General features: G+C 48.3%; 2 protein-coding genes across 5 annotated transcripts in view; one reads left to right on the top strand and one right to left on the bottom strand.

The window, feature by feature from the left end:
* The first annotated feature begins 1,340 nt into the window (after nt 1-1,340).
* Nucleotides 1,341-1,727, top strand: QRFP (pyroglutamylated RFamide peptide). Its single transcript, XM_071574623.1, has one exon. The coding sequence runs from the start codon at nt 1,341-1,343 to the stop codon at nt 1,725-1,727; it is 387 nt and encodes a 128-aa protein (XP_071430724.1).
* A 5,060-nt stretch (nt 1,728-6,787) lies between these two features.
* ABL1 (ABL proto-oncogene 1, non-receptor tyrosine kinase) overlaps nt 6,788-21,236 on the bottom strand; it is a 78,128-nt gene continuing 63,679 nt past the window's right edge. For all 4 annotated transcript variants that reach the window (XM_071574113.1, XM_071574114.1, XM_071574115.1 and 1 more), the window contains 7 exons: nt 18,768-18,852; nt 18,227-18,404; nt 15,906-16,090; nt 13,705-13,857; nt 12,972-13,061; nt 12,478-12,642; nt 6,788-10,150 (listed from right to left, as the gene is read on the bottom strand). In XM_071574113.1, coding sequence (XP_071430214.1) covers nt 8,451-10,150; nt 12,478-12,642; nt 12,972-13,061; nt 13,705-13,857; nt 15,906-16,090; nt 18,227-18,404; nt 18,768-18,852 — 2,556 coding nt within the window. In that variant the 3' untranslated portion in view covers nt 6,788-8,450. The remainder of the gene's footprint in view (nt 10,151-12,477; nt 12,643-12,971; nt 13,062-13,704; nt 13,858-15,905; nt 16,091-18,226; nt 18,405-18,767; nt 18,853-21,236) is intronic.

Raw genomic sequence — 21,236 nt, 5'->3', positions numbered from 1 at the left:
GGAGTGTCACTGAGTTACTGCAGCTCCTGCAGGCTCATGGCATGGCATCCCTGGCAACTCACCCACTGTGCCAAAACCACTCTGAAAAACAAGGGCTGGGAAGACCTGGAGGGCAGGGGAGGCTTCCCAGAACTCCAGCCCAAACTGAGGCACTGTGGGACCTCTGGGTGGCTCTGGGGCTGGACTGTGAAGGTGGCAGATCTCAGAGCCAAAGGAACCCTCTCCCTGCTCTGATGGGCAGAGCACTGAGGGATGCCCTCAGCCCCCTCCCTCTGAGCTGCTCACCCTACATCCCATTCTGTCACAGGCCAGGACAGACCTGGAGGGGATGGCAGTGTCCCAGGCACTGGGGACCACGTTTCAGCACCAGTGGCTGCATTCATCCCACAGGAAGGGTGGAAGCACTTGGGCTTGTCCATGTGGGGCCAGTCCCTGGGTGGGTTTGGGGGTGCAGGGGTCTGCATTGGTGCCTGTCTACCCACCACACTTGCACACATGTCTGGGACCCCCAAGAGCTGCACACAAGGGTGCATCAGCCAAACAAGGGGGGACACACTCATGCTCCCAGACAAGACCCTCTCTCCCAGCAGCATCCCCACCAGCTGCCAAGGACTCCAGGCCAGCTCCCAGCCACTGCTCCAAATGAGGCAGCAAATGAAGGCAGCGCTTTAACGAGCGGTGTTGCTGGACTCACATTGTGGCAGCTCCACCAACCCCTGTCCTCTCCAGCCCCCCCTCCAGCCCCCTCCCGAGGATCCCACCCTCTGCTCTCTTTGGCCACACGTTTGAGAGGTGACACAGCAATTAGACCTGGTGGGTATTTAATGGTCCAAGGAGGGCTGGGCACTCATTTGGGCACAGGACAGCACAGAGCAGGGCCAGGGTCAGCCACGCTGAGGCAGAGAGGTGAGTGGTTGGTGTCTGTCTGTCTGTCTCTCTGTGTGTCCTCCCGTGGTGCTTCTAAGTGGAGTGGGCAGCTCTGGAGCCCTTCACCCTGGCCGGCTCAGCCCAGCTGGCTCCTGGTTGTGAACCAGGGGAATCGCTGCAAGGCTGGGATGTGTGAGCAGCAGGTCTGAAGGAGGCATTGGGGGAGCTCAGACCCCCAGCACCCCCGCTGGGGCTGGGTGCTGGTGTGGAGGCTGCAAAAGGAGCAGTGGGTGGGTGGGTGGTGGTGGTGGTGGTGCTGTTCTATTAGGAGCAACAGGGCTGATTTAGGGGGTGCTCCACCAGTGGTGGGAAACATGTGCCTGCCGAGGGCAGCCCGTGCTGCTGGCTCAGCTGCTGCCCGAGGATGCTTCCTGGTTTACTGACGTGCCCTTCCCTCCCTGTGCTTCCCCCAGATGAGAGCAACCTACTCGCTGTCCTGCCTCTTCCTCCTGAGCCTGGGTGCCTGCATCCCTCCCAGCGAGCGGCGGGAGCCGGGACACCCCGGCGAGGGGACCCTGCTCAGTGCCAGGTGGCAGGCGGCGGCGGAGGACGCGAGTCCAGGCTGGAGGGCAGGGGTGAAGCGGAGGCGAAGCGAGGAGCTGGACGCGTTGCTGGGCATCGCCCGGGAGCTGCGGGGCTACGGTTCGGCGGGGGCCGGGCAGCGGCCGGGCAGGCGAGGGGGCTCCGGGGTGATGCCCGCGGCGGGGGAGAAGCGCAGCGGCGCCCTGGGAAACCTGGCCGAGGAGCTCAACGGCTACAACAGGAAAAAAGGAGGCTTCACCTTTCGCTTTGGGAGATGAGGGCTTGGACTCTATCTCCGTCACCTCCTGTGGGTCACCCCATCCCGTCCTTCCTCTCCATCTCACCTGGGTTTGCTCGGACAAAAGGGTGTTGGGGGGTTTTGCAGCTGGGATTGCCTTGGAGATGGGGGACACTGTGTTTGCTCCACTTGCAGCCCTGCAATCTTATGTCCCTGTTCCCAACTGGTGCAATGGAAGAAGAGGAGGATGCCTTGAAAAGACGCCACCACATCCCTTTCCTGGTCACACACAGATTTTGCAGGGGCACCGGCAAAGGGCCCAGCACTGGGTCTCCAGCACCACAGTGCTGGCGGAGAGCAGGGCTGGCACACCGGGATGGGCAGCGCCAGTAGTCAGGCAGTGAGGCTGGAGTGTTACAGTGGGATAGTTCTGGTGGTGACAGTCCCCAGGGACTGCCTGTAGCTGCCATTCAGGGCCGACTGTGAGGGAGGAGAGGGTCCTTCAGAGCTCTCTGCCAAGTTGCTGCTCTCCTGCCTATTAAGGAAAAGTCCCTCCGGCAGCAAATTCTGCTTAGTGTCAAGATGCCACTTACATAGGCAGCTCCTGCGTGCAAAACCCAGGGCAGAGCAGCAGGGCTTGAGGAGATTTTGTCCTTAGCAATCCCTGACATGAGCACAGAAACCTGCCCTGCCCTGGCATCACCAGTCCTGCCACAGCCCCAATACCCCATTCGCTTCCTGACCCCCTCTGTCCTCACCAGGGTGAGATGGGATGACTGACCTGGTGTCCTTGCCACACCACCCCAGCAGCTGCCTGACAGCCTGGCCCTTCCCAATGCCTTTCTGGCCTCATCCCCACCTATTCCCTCCTGTAGCTACTACAGAACTTAGGTGCAGAAGGGCTGAAACAAGAACTTCTGCACCTACCTGGGGCCATGGAGGATTTCTCAGTGTCTCTCTGCTCTGCAGTCCCCAGTGGTGCAGCTTGTGGAATCACTAGCCCCAAAAACCAGCACAGCCACAGTGGTGCAGGACAGGCCCCACTGCCCAGCCACTGCTTTCCCCTCCTTTGGGCAGATTTAGCTCTGCCAGCATCGGCATTTGCTCTGTGACTGCCAGAGGTTCCAGCAATCAGAGCTCTAACTACCTGCTGCAGGCACTAACAGCAACTTACACACCGAGTGACTGCTGATATTTCATTGCAGGCACAAAAATGAGCCGGGAGATGATTTGCAAGCGCTAAATTGCACCCTCAAAAATCAGAGACCGTGGCAGGACTTGGTAGGGGAAGTAAAAAGATTAAAAAAAAACCTAAATCAGGCTGCAAGAGGTGCATTGTAATATCCATCAAGCAGACAGACCACTTAATGCAGTGCTGCGTGAGTTGTTCTGGCAGCAGGAGCAGTAACTAAAGGCTGAATGGAGGGAGCTGGAACCCATGGGAAAACATCAGCCACAGGGTTCAAGGAGGAACAATGGAGACACTGGATCAGGCTCATCCAAGGAGGGTCCAGACCGACAAAGACTCCAGGTTTTCAGGATACAGGTGATGCCAGGATCTGGCTGTCACACAGGGACACCACCAGCTGCGAAGGCAAGGAAGGGCATTTCCTTCCCCTGCATCCCTGCTGCCAGGACCATCTCGCACTGTGGGCACCACAGCAGTGACTCACAGCACTCGAGACAGCTGAGCCCATGCAGGCCCCCACCCCAGGCCCCCCAAACCCACCTCCATCCCTCTGATTCTGCCCCACTACAGGCCCCAGTTTGGATCGGACGCAGGCGCCGCGCTCGCATCACCCCGTGGAGACGGGAGCTTTATCGATGTTTCTATGGCAACTTCTCTTTTTTTTTTTCCTTTCTTTTGAGTGTTCAAATCATCAATAAATATGCACTGATCAATTTTACCCTGCATTGGAGTCGGGGGAGGGATGGGAGGGAGAAAGGGGAAAGAGTTTTGGAGCAACTCTGGGTTACTGAGGGCTGGTAAATCCCTCCCTGACTTTGCCGTGATGGATCATTGCAGGGGGAAGTGGCACTGGCTGCTGTGGGAAGGGAAAGGAAAACTGCTGGGCAATGCTGTGGCCACGGGGATGCCTGGGCTCCTGCTCTCAAGTGCAGGAGAGGAACAGGCTCAGAGCAGCATGATAAAAGCACACATATAACGAGGCCTTGATTGATGTGCAATAACCTCAGCAGAACTCACTGAAAAGTGAAGCACTTACCTGGCAGGTGGGACAGAGCTGGGCTCAGCCCCCACACCCCAGGGCTCCTCGATGGGCAGCTTGGTGCCACAGGGTCGATGCCATCCACCTCCTCACCCTCTGGCAGGAAATGGGCTCCTGTCAGGCTGCAGCCTGGGGCAGGTGAGGGGCCATGGCACCCTCCAGCTCCCCTCAGCACACCTTAGGGTGGCTGGCGTGCTGGGGAAGAGGCAGCATTCCAGGCTCTTCACTATTGCTCCTTGGTGATTAACACTGCAGGGGGGAGGTAAAAGTGAATGGAAAATAACTGCTTGGAGTCTGGGGGTGTGTCTGGGAGGAAGGAGGGGGGAACATGCAAAGAACAATCCCCAGGGGGCTGGAAAGCCCATCCCTGCACACTGGACATGGTGGCTTCCATCCAGCTCCCATAGGAACCTGCAGCCCTTCCCAAATCCTCCCCTCCCAGGTCCCTTCAGCTCCTGAGGGGACGGACACCCAGACCCCCAACACCTTTGTGAGCTGGAGAGCTTGGAACTCACCCACACTCCAAACCATAAGGAGCTGGATTCACTCTGCAACAGCCATGCAGCTGGCAGAGCAGTGTGGATGAGGCAGGACAACATTCCTGGAGCTCCAGCACCACTGTCCACTGTGCCAGCCAACCCACATAGGGATGGCACCAAACATCCAGAGAAAAACAGGCTCTGGATTTTTCTACACAGAGCCAGTGGACACAGACGGCAAGGCCCATTATCCTTCCCTGCCCAGGCACAACCCTTGTCCCTGCCCTGGCCCCATCTCCACTCATTTGCTCCATTCCCAGAGGCTGCTCCTCACCTTTCCTCCACCTCGAGCAGACCTGCAGCACTACAAACACACACAACAGGAACAGAGAATTCCAGAAACCCAAGGGATCCTCTGCAGAGAAAGAGGCTGATTTAATCATGTCCAAGGGACTCATGAAGAGCTCATATATGGTAACTGGGTCATGCACTGCTGCAGTTCTGGGAGCACAGGTGAGACCTTTATCAGCAGAATGGATGGCAGGACAAACAGAGAACCCTCAGCAGGGGGGCAATTGCTGGGAAAACGTTCAGCATGGACTGGTTTGCAGGTCAACTTTCTGCTGAGCTGGATCCACCATTCAACACTCACTGGGAAGCACCACCAGGGAGGACAGCTCTGAGCCCAGCCCCTACCCTGGAATGACTCACAGGGCTGCCCCCATTCACAGCTTTAGGGACACTAGCACTGCCAAGGCATCAGGACTGACCAAGGATTGATTCAGGAGCACCATTCCCAGCAGCTCAGCCAGGCCAAGGCTCACCTTTGGACCACGAGTGTGTCGTGCTTTGCTGCCAGCCCAGTTTTAGATGCACAGGTGATGGCAGGAACTCTCTCCTCAGAGGTGACACTGCTGAGCTGTATTTTTCTCTCTTTTCCATCATGGAAGGATGAATGTCAGCCACAAGGAAGAGGTTGTGGGTTGTCCCTGACCATCCCAGGGCACAGACAGTGCTCCCATACACCTGAAAGCGCTGCTGGCCCAGCAGTACCTCTACAAGCCAGGCTGCCACACCAACAATAACATGGGATTTTTAGGAAAAGAGAGCCTAAAACACTGACCACATTTTACATCTCATGACAAGCAACTTCTCAACAAAAGGCAAGATGACATTAAAGGAAAACTTATAAGAGCGAACATTGTAATTTCAAAGACAGGAAAACCAAAACAAAACCACAAACACAGCTATTTTTCCCCCAGAGCACTCTCACTTTCAAGCTCAATAGCCTTGAAAATTGGAGCAATCAAACTGTTAAATGCATCGATCTGTTAAATCAACTCCTACTGTACTCAGCTAAATTTAGCCTTTAATCCCCTCTCTTTCACTCCCAACACCACAGGTCCTGGGGCTTTCCCCACCCAGGTCAACCAGCCTCTGCCTTCCCACGACACCATGGACTGGTCTGTAAGCCAGTGGAGATGGAAATCACCAGGAGTGGTTGTATTTAGGGGAAGTTTAAGCCTCTTCATCTTCCCTCAGCCCACAACTATTCACCACATGCAAGTCTTTGAAGAGCAGCCTGAACATGGACCTTGCCAGGGTCTTGGCCACAGTCACCCCCAGAACCCTCCAGATTTGCTGGAAAGGCTGAAGGGAAACAGAAGATAAAAATGGGCAACCAGAAATGAAGGAGAGAACTATATGAGGAGAGAAACTCACTGGTCATTTCATAGCAGAGGAGGAGGAAAACACAAAAGCAGCTGAATTACAGATTACAAACCATTAACAGGAAGGAAAGTTTAGTCAACTCTCTGATTTAAATCTTTGACAACAGAGAAGTCTTTGATTCAAAAGAGGTGATGACACAGTCTTTATTCTCTGTATCTCTTTTCTCTGCTGACTTCCCAGAGCCAGATCAAAAGAACATGGAAAGGGGCTACTGCCTGGCTCCAAATATCCCTCTGTGCCAAAGGGCCCTGGTGAGCCCCCCAAAGAGGGAACCCCTGTTTTCAGATACTGAATCTAAGGGGAGATAACTGGGTTGGAAAAGCCTTGCTAACAGACAAACACAGGTTTTCCTCAACATTGATTTATTTTTAAATATACTACACAAGAGAGACTGGAATAAAAAATAAATCAAAAAAAAAGAAAAATAGAGAAAGAGAAGAGGAAGAATTGAAAGTCATGTACAGAAACAATCTGTACTGGACTAAATTAAAGGGGAAACGACCCCCTTAAGTATCACAGAGATGAAGGACAGAGCTATTTACACACTGTAAAAAAGACAAGTCTACAAAAGTGTGTAATAACAAGATACAAATGTATAATATAGTGGCACAATATGTTATCAAAGTAAAAACAGTACCTCCAGGAAAGAGACAGTCCAAGGGTTGGGTTTTTTTTCTCTTTTCTTACATTTTTAAAGGCAGCCTGTGGCAGAAGTGTGTATTTTCTTTTGAACATTTGTCACGTGTTAAGTCATGGCTGTTTGTGAGGGCGAGAAGTGGTGTGAACACACGCGAGTGAACTACTAGAAATCATATACAAAACAAACAGTTCCAAAGAGAACAGCATAAAATACAATTGAAGGCAATTAGTGTTTAAAATACACAAGAGGGGTCACAAGAGTTACAGGGGAACAGGACATGAAAAATGTGTTTTTCTCATGTTTGGAACTGTTAAGAGGAGTTAAATTGCACTGTTATTAGCCCTAAACCTTGTTCTTTCACTATTGTCACAAGTCACAGTTAGTTCCCAGTCGTGCTGCATTAGTTGGGAAGGTCACAGGACCTTGGAAAGGAAGGCCAGGAGTCCTGCTTGTCAGCATTTCGTGGCAGTTTCCTTGGGACACGCACCCAAGAGAAGTGTCTGCAGTCTTCACAGATCCCTGTTTGATGCTGGATGGAACCACATCACCATGAAGGCAATAATGGTTTTAACCCCGGAGTACTGGCGGGAGCTCTTCCCAGGGAGCTCCACTGGCACGGAAAGGCAGGCACTACAGACACTCAAAGCACAGGAGGGCAGAGGCCAGGCCCCAGCTCCACTCACAGAACAAAAAACTGGAAATGCAACTGGAGACACAGCAGTTCCCACCCACTGCAATGTGCAGGCTCGGCCAAAGGGCTGCTGGAGGCACAGTGGTGTCTCAGAGCTCATCCCAAGCCATCCCCCCTCACTGCCACTCTCTTGGCTTTCAGGGACCACTGCCCTGTTCACCATCAGCTCCCTGGGCTCTGTAACACCCCACGCCAAACACCAGCCCAAACAATGTCAGATATCACCTTCCCCAGCCCTGTTTCGTACTGAGGGAGATCCACAAACAGGCTCTTGGGCTGTTACATCAGCAGCTGCTGCCTCGAACACTGTGAACCCAAAAAACCATTTGAGTTCAACAACACTGAGAAACTACTGAAAACAGAAATGAAGGGCAGCTGGTGGAAGAATTTGGGCAATCATCACTTGTAGCATTCTGGCATTCAAAAAAACTTACATTAATTATTTTTCCCCCTTCCCTCCCAAGTGCCAAATGTGTTTCATTAATGTCAGGTAAATGTCAGACTCAGCACAGGGCCATGTGCTGCAACTCTCCCAAAAACATAGTGGGTGTATTGCTATCCAAACACTCATCCTCATGTACAGGGGGCAGAGAGAGAGAGGACAAAAATGCAGTACAAAGTCCTCCTGAGGAGGATGGTATCTCAGTGTCCATCAGTCTGGCTTCAGTCTTAATGGTCTGTCCAGAACAATAAAATATTAATAAAAAGGCATGATGTGACATCAGCATTTAGACTTGTAGTCCACAAGGCAAGAACTCCACAGATAAGACGATTACAAGTATATGAAACACAGGGAATCTGAGTTCAGAGGGTGGAAAGTGCCTCCTGAACACAGCCCTGCCCTTTGGAGCTGGGGTGTCCATTCACAGTCTGCGTCCTTTGCACAGCCCCAGCCTGAACGCCACGGTCCTTTGTCAGTCCACACATTACTCTCTCCCCAGTTGGCTTTGGCCCATTGTGATTGATTTGATGTTTGTTTCTAAGCTGGTTTCTGCTACCTCTGAACAATGTCACTGATTTCTTTCACTGAACTGAGAAGTTTGCTAAAGTCCTGGGTGGCAGCGGGGCCGCTGCCGGCGGTGGCTGGGCAGATCTGGAGCTCCCGCAGGTTATTCTCCAGCTTATTGATGGCCTCCCGGAAGGCAAATTTGTTCCTCATCTGCTGAATGGAGTCCACGTAGCTCACGCAGAAGGTGTAGAGGTTCTTGCCAGCCTCCAAGACAGCGCTGTGGCTCACCATTTGTTCAGAGTTCTTGCTGATGGCCATCCGTAGAGCCTCGGTGCTTTCCAGCACCACCCCTTTGGTGATGGTGCCACTGGCAATCCTCTCCGGGGGCTGCCGGGTCTTTCGCAGCGAGACCCTGGTGGATATGAGAGGGATGAAGGCTGTGGAAGCCGCCTGGTCCCCGCCTGGGGCAGAGGGTATGGATGAGGAAGAAGAAGCTGGGGTTGCTGTGCTCAGCAGCAGCTTTGTAGAGGACTGTGGCTTTGGTACAGAGGGGATCCCCAGCTTTTTCACACCTTCCCCTGACTGGTTTGGCTTGACAGCATCACTGCCTGCAGCCTCTCCAACCTGAGTCAACTGTTTGGATTTCGGCCCAGACATCACATCTGCTGCTGCTTCATGGCTGGGACTGTGAGAAACCTTCCCGGGCTTGGCGATGGAGGATGAAGAGAGAGGAAGCGGAGGGGCTGGTTTCAGCTTTGATAACTTCCCTTTGTCCTTCCCTGCTGACTCGGAGGTCTGCTTGAGCCTCCTCAGTCGTGGTTCCTCAGAGGAAGCCTTGCTGGCTCCCACGAACCCAGCAGGGTTGGCTTTGGCAGCAGAACCTTGGTCCATGTTCACAGTGGTACCTAAGGCACTGGATTTGACTCCATCGTCCTTGTGGAGCACGCTGGAGGAAGGAAGGGCAGCAGGTTGCCTACGGCCAAGTTTTGGTGTTAGGGTGGGAGGGCTGGAGCCAGGGCTCGACTCTGCATCTTTGAACACATCATCAGTGGTCTCTTCATTTTTCTTAAGCAGCCGTGGAGGAGGGGTCACTGTTCCCCTGACAGCAATGTCAGTCTTGGCCTCATTCGCCCGCTTCCGAGGCAGTGCTGGCTTCTCACTTTTGTGCCCCCCAAAGGTGGAGGAATCAAACTGGCGTCCTGTGGACTGCAAATCTCGAGGCAGAGTCACAGACTTCCACTCTGTGTCCTTCGCTCCGTGGGGCACACAGGAGGCTGAACAGGACCTCAGGAAACGCTTGCTGGAATTGGAATTACTCTCCTCCTCCCCAGCCACCCCTCGACTGCTGCTCATCGTGCTGGACTTCTTCCGTAAATGGGGAGACAGGAATCCAGAGTTGCCAGCAACAACCCCGTTGGTGACACCAGCGCCGTTGCTTGGGCTCTGAAACTTGGAGGGGTCAGCTGTGTCTGTGGGGGGTGCAATGAAAGCTCCATTGCCAGCATCCCTGCACTCCTCCTCCCCGCCCGCCCGGCGGTCCGAGTGTCCATCCATCTCTCTGAAGGAACTGCTCCGTTTGGGAGGGGTAGGAGCAGTCTTCTTCTTCTTCTTGATCAGGGCACTGAAGAGGTTGTGCTTTTTGTCCTTTGGAAGCAGACGCTCATCTTCATTCAAACTGCTCTCCAGGGCCACCCTCTCCTTCCGTGGGAGCAAGGGAGAAATAGCAGGTTCATGGTCCAGAGGGTCTGCAAGGGAAAAGACAAGTTTTCTCAGTGCTGCTACATGAGCCAGAATAAACTGTTTTCTTACAGGATCAAACCACTGCAACACCACCAAAAGCTGCAGGTTCTCTAAAGAGATACAGCTTCAGAGCAGAAGTAGAGCAAGTGCTGCCACACTCAAGCCTGGCCTGAACGTGGTCCCTGATCCTGCATCCATTCATGCTTGAACTGGCTGCCAAACTACTTCCCCTGTAGGCTTCAGATTGAAAGAGCGACACACAAACATTACATATTTGTGTTCAGATTCCCATCCTCACATCTGGAGACTTGTCTAAACTTCACACTGTGAGGAAGATAAATACAAAGAGGCCTTTGCTTTAGTCCCTGTGCTATTGCTGTCTTTTGAATCACTGACCCTCTGAATTAATAAGGCACCTCTGTAACCCACCTCCATCCCCAGGCTCCTCGTTCATTTTCCTGATGGCATCCTTTGTGGGGAATGGAAATAACTGTTTCATGAGCAGAAATCAAGACCAAGACATGACAGTCCAGGTTGTACCACTGTGAAAATTCTCAGCTTTGCACAGTACCAGAGGAAAGGGGCAGCACCAGCCTCCTTCAGCAGCACCACTGCAGAGGGAAGTGATGGGGTGACCCTCTCTCCACTTACAAGAGGTATTTAAAAATGAATAATGGCTTATAATAAATTCATACAGAGTCCTGAAGGTCTCTGTGTTTGACTGACAGAGGGGCTCATTCCCAGACCAGGCATTCCAATGGCATTCTGATCCAAAGGAGGAATGCCTGCAGGGCAGCAGATACATTTACAGCTTGACTAGGCAGCAAGAAGGGAGGTGAAGCAGAGTCACAGGGGAAAGGAGGATGCTTCTTAGTCACATACTGGTCATCATCATGCTATGGGTAGGATTTGGGTTTAGGAATGGATTTTGGTTGAGGGGAGAGAATTTGAAAAAAAATAGCTGTGAACTTTGAGAAAACAGCACACTTTCACAGGAACACCATTCCCACAGGAATTATGGGGACCCTGACAGACAGAGTCAGGCCATGGCCTTACTGATTATAGACACAGTGGAGCTGCAGGATCCAGAGAAAAGTAGCAGCTTGCACTGAGGATCAGCTTCCAGCTGCTGGACTTGCTATGGAAACACTGACAATTGGAAGGGAAACTGCAATAAAACTTTAATGTGCAAAATTTTCGTTCACAGTAAAGAGAGAAATGATTCCCAGCATAATGTTAAAATCATATTATTCCTGCTGCACTTGAATCTCTGAAAACCCTTAAGTATTTAAATGAAATTATTTTACTTCAAAAGCTTGTAATAATAGGCAATTTTATTTCCTATATAGGGTAAATAACCTTTCTTTCTAAGTCACTGATACTTTCTTATTCAGCACTTTAAATCCCCTCTTTTTCCCCCCTTCTTTGACTAGATGTACATTTGCTACTGAAACATGTACTACTACATGAATTTGACATTACACAAAAAAGGTCACAAGAATGGTCAGAAGAAGCAGCCTCAACAGGGGCTGAAAAAAACCCCACTGTATTTCATTTTACCTTATTATTTTTCAAACGAGGTAGATACAAATCTCCTGCACTCATTCAGCCTTTTACCACTGCTTTTATTACCTCAGAATGGAAGGTAAGTGCTTGAAGAAACTGATTGGAAGTTTAATTTTATGGAAGATTCTGTAAATACCTCTTTGTCCCTTGCTGAAATTATATTTGGTACCTGCCAAGAGTAATACTCTTCTGTGCTGCAAGCACAAATCTGGTAGGATGGAAAGTGAAGAAACCTCCCTTATGGGGCTTGCTAAACCTGAGCTATAACCCTGCTTTAAATTATGCAGTGTGGTAGTGTAAAGTGGCTTGAACACAGCAGATTACCCCGCACTCAGAGGCAGTGGGAGATCCCACTGATAGCTCCTGCCAGGGAATGGGAAGAGGATATGATCAGAGAGCTCTATGCTCAGGCTCTGATCTTTAGGGAGCTGCTGGTAACAGCCATTAAGTTAAAAGAACTCTGAGGGCTTCTCTAAGCAATGGCAGGGATAGCACCAGTCCCTTAGCCAGTTAAGGATTCACATTCCCAGCTGCTGCGTGTATCTGGTCCCAGAATTAACAACCTACCTTTGCAAAAACTAATAAAAGGAGTTCTGGACCCAGGACAGCAAACTCAGCAGCCTGTCACCCAGAAACACAGCACTGGTACGTGGAGATGGCACCTGTTATTAGGTACAGCTCTGCCTATGTGAAGGCCTGGAGCTAGATGTGCATGTTGTTTTCCCCTGGATTTCCTGAAGGAATAATGACTTTAATTAAAACCTACCACACTCCCCCTGGCCTCGAGCATGTGCAGTCTCCAAGCCCTCGTTGGCATCTTTGCTTTCAGCAGCTCTCCTTGATGTTCGCGTTTTAGTTGGCAACTCTGGGGCTTGCAGGAAATTGCTCACCACATTCCTCATGCCCTTCTTTCCCAATTCCTTCTCCACCTCTGCAATGCACAGAAGAAAAACAATTATTACAATCAGCAGAAGATAAAAAATTAATGCACTGTTTTGAGTTAATAGCACAAAAGAAAAGTGAGCATCACTAAGTAGAAGGTCCTTGAGGTTACTCAGCCATTTGGTCGCTTAAAATGAGATGTTTTCCCAGAAAAAAAACCCCACATGCAAACACATATCTGCTTTCTATGCCATTTACACCAGGTAGTACAACCAAGGCTGAGTTTCACTGCAAAAAGGTCTATGAATAACATCCAGAGTTACAGATGCAGTCAGCCCTTTCCCCCTTTCTGAAAATGCGGGTCCAAGAGGGACTTACCATCTGATATGCTGGATTCCTGAAACATCGTTTCAAAGGCCTGATGGATCTCAGCAAAGGAGGGTCTATCAGAAGGGCTCCACTGCCAGCCTGAAAAAAACCACACCACCACTCAAAACTTCCCTCCAGCAGCAGACACTCAGTACCCTGCACCAGGAGGAGCCAGAAATCACAGTTCCCTTCTAATACACTGAGTGAGATAAAATACTGACACAGAAATCTGATTTACAGGGTGCTAGGTGTCTGCAACCACTTTGGCTCAGTGACAGCTGCAGACACCCAGCACTCCCTAAATCAGGTTTCCATGTCAATATGTGACAGTAGGTGCTGAGCACCACTGGAAAAAAGCCCATGGCCCCGAGTCACGTACCAAAAAGCCACACTGAAGAGGAACAGTCAGTCCTGCAAGAAGCCAAATGAAGCTCCTGCTTCATCCTTGAGCACAAGCTTTTCTTTAAGTTGTCAGGAAAAAGGAGACAAAGAAAGCATTGAGATCCACAACAAATCTCTCCCTGGGGCCTGTGGGCTCCCAGCAGGGATGAACAGCTGGTTTCATAGCGTGTTCATCCTCTGGGAAAAGTAGCTTTAACCAAACAGTTCCAAAAAGCACTGCACCTTCCCAGGAACTGGCAGGGGGTTTCTCATGCCTTGCTACGTGTGGCCAGATCCTGGCACTTTTATTGCACCCCTGCAGAGCTAAAGAGCAGCATTTGCAGGGCTGAGGAACACTTACATGCTCTCATGAGCTCATAGACTTTCTCAGGACAGCCTTCAGGGCGCTCCATACGATAGTCTTTCTCCAACAGCTCGTAGACTTGAGACAGGTCAATCCCAGGGTAAGGGGACATACCATAGGTTGCAATTTCCCACAGCAGAACACCAAAGGCTGCAGTGGAAAAAAAAGAAAAGTATGAAAAAAATCAATAAGCTTCGTTTTCCTCTTAAATTTGAGAGGATGTTTAGTGGGACTCATCACCAAACAGTGCTGCACACTTGGCCCAGCTCTGGGTGGCTCAGATCCCATGCTCAGCAGCAGCTTAAATGTTAAAGAAGCGTAACAAGCCTCTCCATCAGCACAGACAAGTCTCCTGCGATATGACAGGGTAGAATTAGACTAATTTTCAATGTATCAGTTGTCTCAAACCTGAACGCCTTGAGATCCTTCAAGTCCTATTAGAGGCACAATTAAGAGACTTCACAGTGGATTAGCTGAAACGGCTTCACTGCTGCACTGCAGTCGCTCCCTCAGTGTGACAGCTCCTCTCATTTGCAACCTCTCCCCGAAGGCCTTGCACATTTTAATAGCTCAGTGTTTTTGGGGTGCCCTTGTTTAGCTGTAGCATGGTCTAGTAGGGAAATCTGGGAGGCAGCAGCAAGAGGAAAGTTTTAGCAGTTGCTACCAAGACATGGTGAGGGAGAGATGGTTTTGGTCACAGGGAAAGCTGAACAGGAAAAGGGAGAGCACAAAAAAGGTCTTGGAACAGGCAAGGCATTCAAGTTGCAGGAGCTGGTGGGGATGTAGGTCAGCACCAGGGTCAGGCAGCTAAGCCCAGGAGTCAGGGACACAGAATAAACCCAACACCAGTTCAACAACCTGCATGTAATTAGTTCAGTCACCCTATTCTGTTCTTAACCTGAAGAGAAAGCGATTACAATTCTGCATAAGTAAGGAAATCACATCACATTACATGGCAACGCCACCAAGGGCAATTTACATTAGACATCTCTGTGCACAATTTTCTTTGATTGCTGTCTTGAGGCACTGAGGTGAAAACATCTAAACTCTGGCGTGCCCAGCAGCAGCTGTGGCCTCCGGGGACAGCTGATCTCTGATCAGACCCCAAAGTCCACTGCCCCAACTCTGCTTTGCAAGGTTACAACTAACTCTAGCTAAAGATACTCAATACTCCTCCAGGATCTCCTCTCTATTATCAAAATGGAGCCACCACAGCAGTACAGCAGCATCCTGAGACTGTGGCAGATACTCAGAAACACCTAAAGCAGCAGAAACACCTTGGTCAGCAATCACATATTCTTTGGGAGGTTGTTTTGGGTTTTACAGAACATTTTGCATCAGCCATCTACATGAAAGCTTCTTCAGAATAAAGCCTTTCCCTGCACAGTTTCCCCAAAACTGCAGAAAACTTCAGCACTGCTTCAGTACTGTCTGTTGGTTTATAAATAGAAGATGCTCAGGATATAATTTTCCAAGTCCCTTTGGGACCACATCCCACAAACTTCTATCTCATGTCACTGGGCACTTTTGAGAATTTGACCAACAGCTATGGCAGAGATATAAAACCCAAAGAAAGGCTGATAAAAGTACAATGAGATTTTCTGTGGTCAAATTTGATAGAATAGAGCTCCATTTAGCTAAGCCTACTCTTATCACCAGCACTTCAGGGCTCTTCAATAACCATTTGTCATCAAATTTTCCCTCTGCTTCTCCTCATCTCATTCCAAAGATTATTCTTTTAAAATGCAGAAAGATGAACTTGGAGCTATCGCTCGACAGACACACATGTAATTATTTTTTTTAACATAAAATGAACCAGATTCTTTCCTCCTTGAAGTAGTTAGAAAGTTTTTGGCTATGTAACAATATATCCCTTCATAGTCTTGTGTCAGAACTCTATCAGGGCAGGAGAACTGGTGTCCTCCAGCCCCATTTCAAACATTTCTATAAACCCTACATCATCCTTTATTTTCATAGTTGCCAACAACTCAAATATATCAAGTCAGGTCAGCATCCTCCATGCTCTGCTCTCAGACTGCCTGAACAGAGATTAGTTCCTGCACTCTGACAGGCTCACAGAACAATGTGGCTCCAACCAGGGAACGTGCTCCCTCCTGAAATGTTCCACAATGGCCTCATTTCACAGTCCTGGAAAAGGAGACTATAATCTGCATTAATTTGTACATGCAAATTCTTACCCCAGACGTCGGATTTAATGGAGAACTTGTTGTAGGCCAGGCTTTCTGGTGCAGTCCACTTGATGGGGAATTTTGCCCCAGCGTGGGCCGTGTACGTGTCACCCGTCATTAACCTGCTCAGGCCAAAGTCTGCCACCTTCACCAAGTGGTTCTCCCCTACAAGGCAGTTCCTGGCAGCAAGGTCCCTAAAAAAAAGACAAAAAATAGGCAATGAGAGGTCTCTGCCATCTCACTTTTAGTGATAGCAAGGAAATCCGCTGTTCCTGAAGAAACCTGGGCCTGTGTGATTATTTACACAGAAATTCTGTAGTTACATGCACATGTATGAGAGGGAAAGTTATTTTCCATCCTGGCTTTGTAAGACTGTCATACAAACTAACTTTTTTTTTTAATCTGAAGTGAGAGCTTCAAGAAGCCCCCTCACTTTCAATAAAAGCTGCCACCCTCAGGATAAAAATAATGTAAAGAAATGTCAGTGCTCAAGTTATCAATAGCTGAGGATGAGCACTGAATAAACCCAGCCTCAAAGCCCCACTTCTTGCCCACCTCTCTAACACTTCAGCCACCCCAGGTAACACCAGCTGTTCTCCAGAACTCCTTTTCCAGTCCTTGCTGCTCTTCCACCTTTCAAGTGTATCACCTTTTACAACACAGCATGTTCACACCACCTTTTGGCCTTTGCAAACCTGTTTTGTGGCCTCTGCTGTCAGTACTGGCAATTTCAAAGGACTGGACAATAAGCAAAATTAAGGCTTTCCTCTGCGTTTTTTCACCTGGCTCTGCCCTGGCAGGGGAGAATGTGCATGTTGCATTTGCCACTTCCCTGGCTCGTATCTGCTATTTGCACCCTCAGAAATGCTTCAGGAGGATAAAAAGGTAAAGCACAGAAGTACAGTTCTCCTAATATTAGGTTTTGTTAAAACACTTTTCCAGATTCGGTCACATTGAACTAAAAATTGATTCCACCAGGAAGCTCCAGTGAGATCTTTAGATATGAGGCACACACTGCTGTTTCTTTTGCTTGTTCTCCTCAATCAGAATAAATTTAAAAAAAAAAAAAGAAAAAATTACATCTTACGAGATGCCCATTGAATTTTCACAGTGTTTTTGAATATACCTTCTTATCAATGCTGATTACTACAATGTGTATCTAAATAAAAGCTCCTCTTCATAATCAAATTCCTCCTCCTTCCTGATTCATTAAATGAGGTCAGAGCCCAGCATTTGAATCCATGGATGTGAATTGTGACAACACTCTTCAAATAATTGGGTAGGTGGCTATGGGGGTGGCTGATAAGGAAAAAATGCTACTATTTATTCTAGATAAATGGGTCATCAGAAATAAGAGGAAATTAAATGAATGGCAGAGCAGACAAATGAGATTCACACAAAGCATTTTTTAAAGTTTACTTCCTGCAGGCTGAAGGGACAAAACACTTTCAACAGGGCAAATCAAAGGATGGAAATTTTAATTGGCAGCATCACTGTTCAATTTATTGACTGATAGCAGCATTTAAACAGGCCTTTCAGGCAGCAAAGGCATTGCATGACTTAGAGGAGCACCTGGAACTTTACACATGATCTTCATATTTGTCTCTATGAAAAAACACGTGCTAATTCCATATTCCAGTTAATTGGGCAGGAAAGGTCAGGCTACGACACCGAGAGCGTCTTGTACAAAGCTCAGTGACTCTCCAGCCCTGGCGCAGGATGTGTCATTATATTGCCAGGAGCCCATTTCTGCAGATGAGGAACGCAAAGCTCCAGCCATAATTGCAGCACACTTAAAGGTCAGAGTCTCTGAGACTTTTAAGACTGCAGAGATGCTTATTAAAGTGAATACACAGTCTGGACAATAGCGGGAACAATCCCTACAGAGGATGGAAAACAAAGTGAACCAAGCAAGAAAGAACATGGGCTAAGGCGGCGCTTAGAGGGGGGCTCTGCTGTGAGCACTTGCTCATATCCAGCAACATCAACTGCAGTTGGTTTTAATGGCTGCTAGAATCAAGGAAGTAGCTTATCTGGTCCATTAAAAGCCTGTTACTTTGGGAAGCATTTACATTTAAGGCCCTTGCCCAAAATATAAAAGTACCGATGTGTCTTTCACCTGCAGCTTCTTCAAAGGTAAGAGAAAAACCCTGAGAGAAAACCCATCCCATAGACAGGTTAACAGACTGTGTCAGAACACAATGCACTGGTGTGTTAAATATAGAACACCAACTGCATCTAAGCCAATGCTGTGAGAGCCTGAAAGGCAGGAAAATACATCAAGGGGTGTCCTGTGCTTGAGAGTCAGGGGTGCTCATGGCCCTTCCTACCTGTGAATGAAGTTTTTCTTCTCCAGGTACTCCATGGCTGAGGAGATCTGAGTTGCCATGTAGAGCAGCACCACAGCATTCACCTCCTGCCTGTTACACTCCCGCAGATAATCCAGCAGATTCCCATAGGTCATGAACTCCGTGATGATGTAGAAAGGAGGTTCCCGTGTGCACACCCCTGGGCACCAGCAAAAACGTGACAATGAGTGTTTGGGAATATCACTGAATCTTCAGGTTTTGTCCTCGAGGGCAATTTGTACCTCTAGAAGGTAGAAATATGGGGCTCATAGAAAGAATAAGCTCTGCTTGGAAGTGGTTAATAGAGGGGTTTAATTTTCTGCTTCAAGCTCTGGCAAATTAAACATTAGGGAGACGAGATCATTAAAAATCATGTATTAGTGGTACAAATTGTGAATTTTACCAGACAATAAGTGTCTGTATTTAAAGCCTTGGTATGGTAAGCAGCTTATCTGCTCCTTAACATCCATATCACTGCACAAGGGTTTAGTTCAAATCCCTCTGCTTGGTATTTATCACTTACCTAATAATTGCACCAAGTTCGGATGCTTGATCTCCTTCATTACTGCAGCTTCTTTCAAAAACTCTTCCACCTCCATGGTATCCTCCTGCAGAATAATGGCAAAGCTTTGGCAAACAGTGTGCACAAAGGAGGAACAGATTTTTGTATGAGGACACAAAAAGAACTGCAAACTGACAACATAAGCCACAGTTCTTGCAAGGTAATTTTTCCCTGTAGCCACATCACAAAGCCAGGGAGTTAGGAACATTGGAGATTTTGTATGATTTAAAAAATACATATTTTTGTCACTCTTATTCTAACTGAGCTTTCTGGGGAAAGAAAATCCATATTCTTTTTGTGAAGGGTCTCTCACAGGAACACTCAGGAGCTGAAAAGGAAAAACGTGTTGTTCCTAACAGGGGAAAAAAAGATAACATGAAATAAAAAGTACAGCAAAGGAACAAGAATGAACATAAAAGGAAGGACACAACACAATCAAATGTGTGAGAAGCTGCTGAAATGCAGCTCTGCAGATTCAATGGGCAGGAACAAGAATTCCCCCCTCAGACAGGGAGGCACAACCGATGGCAGCCACTCTGGGATTGAAAGTCCAAGGTTTCACAGATTCATTTCTGGCATTTAGAGCCTGACCCATGACGTAACCATTGTGGGCAGACGTGTCACTACCAATTTGTTGGACACCATAAAGTAACTTGGCACAGCACAAACCCAAGGAAGACACAGTCTTGCTCAAAAAACATATTTTTCTGAAGCAAATACGCTCCAAATGGCCGGAAGGTCATTTCAAAGTGGTGCAAAAATACAGATCTATTCCTAAAGCAACGTTTCTTTCTATATCCATATTTTTTTCACTGATGGATTAATGTTGACAGGCGACATGGACAAAGTGTTTTAAGGAAGGATTGGAAGGGATTTAGTGTTGCTGGTGAGAACGATAACAGTGGGCTGCCACGGTGAGATCCAGCCAGCTCCCTGCTTTGCAGTTAGCACGGACCACATTTTTCCAACAGTTTCATTCAATCATTTACTATTCACTGCCAATTAGCTTGATTGGCAGCTGCGATTTTCTGAACACACTGTCAAAACTAATAGTCCAAAGGTCCTTGTGAGCAGGACCTTAAACTGTTCTCTTTGGCAAAGGAAACTAGGCTAATAATCCAGGTTGCAAAATTACCCTAAATACGCCTTGATCTTATTCATGCTACACAAACCCTGGAAGGTTTCTCCTCTGCATAGCTGCTCCACTGTTTGAAATCTCCTACCTCTCAGTGACCAAATTAATAGGAAGGACACATACAGAGAGCCACAGTAACAATGATCTCTCTGAAAACCTCATCTTGTGGAAAGGACCAGGATTAACTGGCTTCCAGCTCCCACTAGGAGAAATAAAACAGTTCTGGCTGTACAATGCTTTCCTAGCTGAGCACAGGGCCATGCCATGGCATGAAGGGACACCAGGGTTGTGTGTTGTCTAATTTAAAAGACAGGCTTCTCCGCTGGGGAAAAAATACCAAAAAAAAAAAGAAAAGGAGAAAGGAAAAATAAAAAGGAGAAGCAGTCCTAGTGGCTGTAGTGTCAAGGTGTGCACTGAGAAATGTGCTGAGCTGACCAGCTCACAGCAGTTCAGCCATTAAATGGCCCTCAGGAGAACATGCTGTGGCCACAGTCACAGCAGGATGAACTTGGTCCAACACTGTGCAGGTCACAGAGCTCCACACTCTGTTCCTGCAGCCACTGCCTGCCTTGTGCCTCTTTCCAACACTGGGGGTAGAAACAAATTCAGAGTGTGTCCCTTGTAAATTTTGATGTGTCCTGTGCAACTCATGGAGCCGCCAGCAATGTATTTTAATGGGAAATATCTCAGCACCAAAACACTGTCTGAGGAACAGTGTGTGCTGCTTCGATCGCCTTCTTCTGGAGTTCTGTGCCAGCCATGAGCTATGTTTAGACACTCGACAGAAAACTGAACAACAAATGGGTGTTCATAAGCATCATTATTCAAAAAGATGCTGGAAGGGCTTTTTCCCCCCCTCTCTCTTTTAGTCTTCCCTCCCCTTTTTCTTACAGAGATATCTGGAATAGATGGGAAAGGAAACAAGGAGAGTCATATAAAGTTTTGAAAAATATTCTCTCAGAGGAAAATAAAATGAGTCATCTGAAGGTTTATGCAGAAGCTGCGAAAGGCTTGTTTTTCCCAGAAGAACTGGGATATAAATGTGATTTAAAAATGTTTCCAAAAACTTTGAAGAAACCTATAATCCCACCTGTCAGGCAGTACACTAATGGATTTAAAGAAGGTGGATTATAAATTTGCTTTTAAGGATGGTTTTAGTGTGCATAATTGCAGATTGGAGTGTTTCTCAACTCTCTCTTGGTTGTTCTTACACTCCCCTGTGGAACATGCTGCTTCATACTACATTATGAACCACTTTTAGTCGTGTTTCATTAAATATTTATTTGATATATTTG

The sequence above is a fragment of the Pithys albifrons genome, chromosome 20, assembly GCF_047495875.1.
Source record: "Pithys albifrons albifrons isolate INPA30051 chromosome 20, PitAlb_v1, whole genome shotgun sequence".
Lineage (NCBI taxonomy): Eukaryota > Metazoa > Chordata > Aves > Passeriformes > Thamnophilidae > Pithys > Pithys albifrons.
The sequence above is the reverse complement of the archived record's forward strand: the minus strand, read 5'-3'. Positions and strand labels throughout refer to the sequence as shown.

Excerpts from the sequence above, each read along its gene's own strand:
- QRFP (XM_071574623.1), top strand. The coding sequence starts at position 1,341 with ATGAGAGCAACCTACTCGCTGTCCTGCCTCTTCCTCCTGAGCCTGGGT.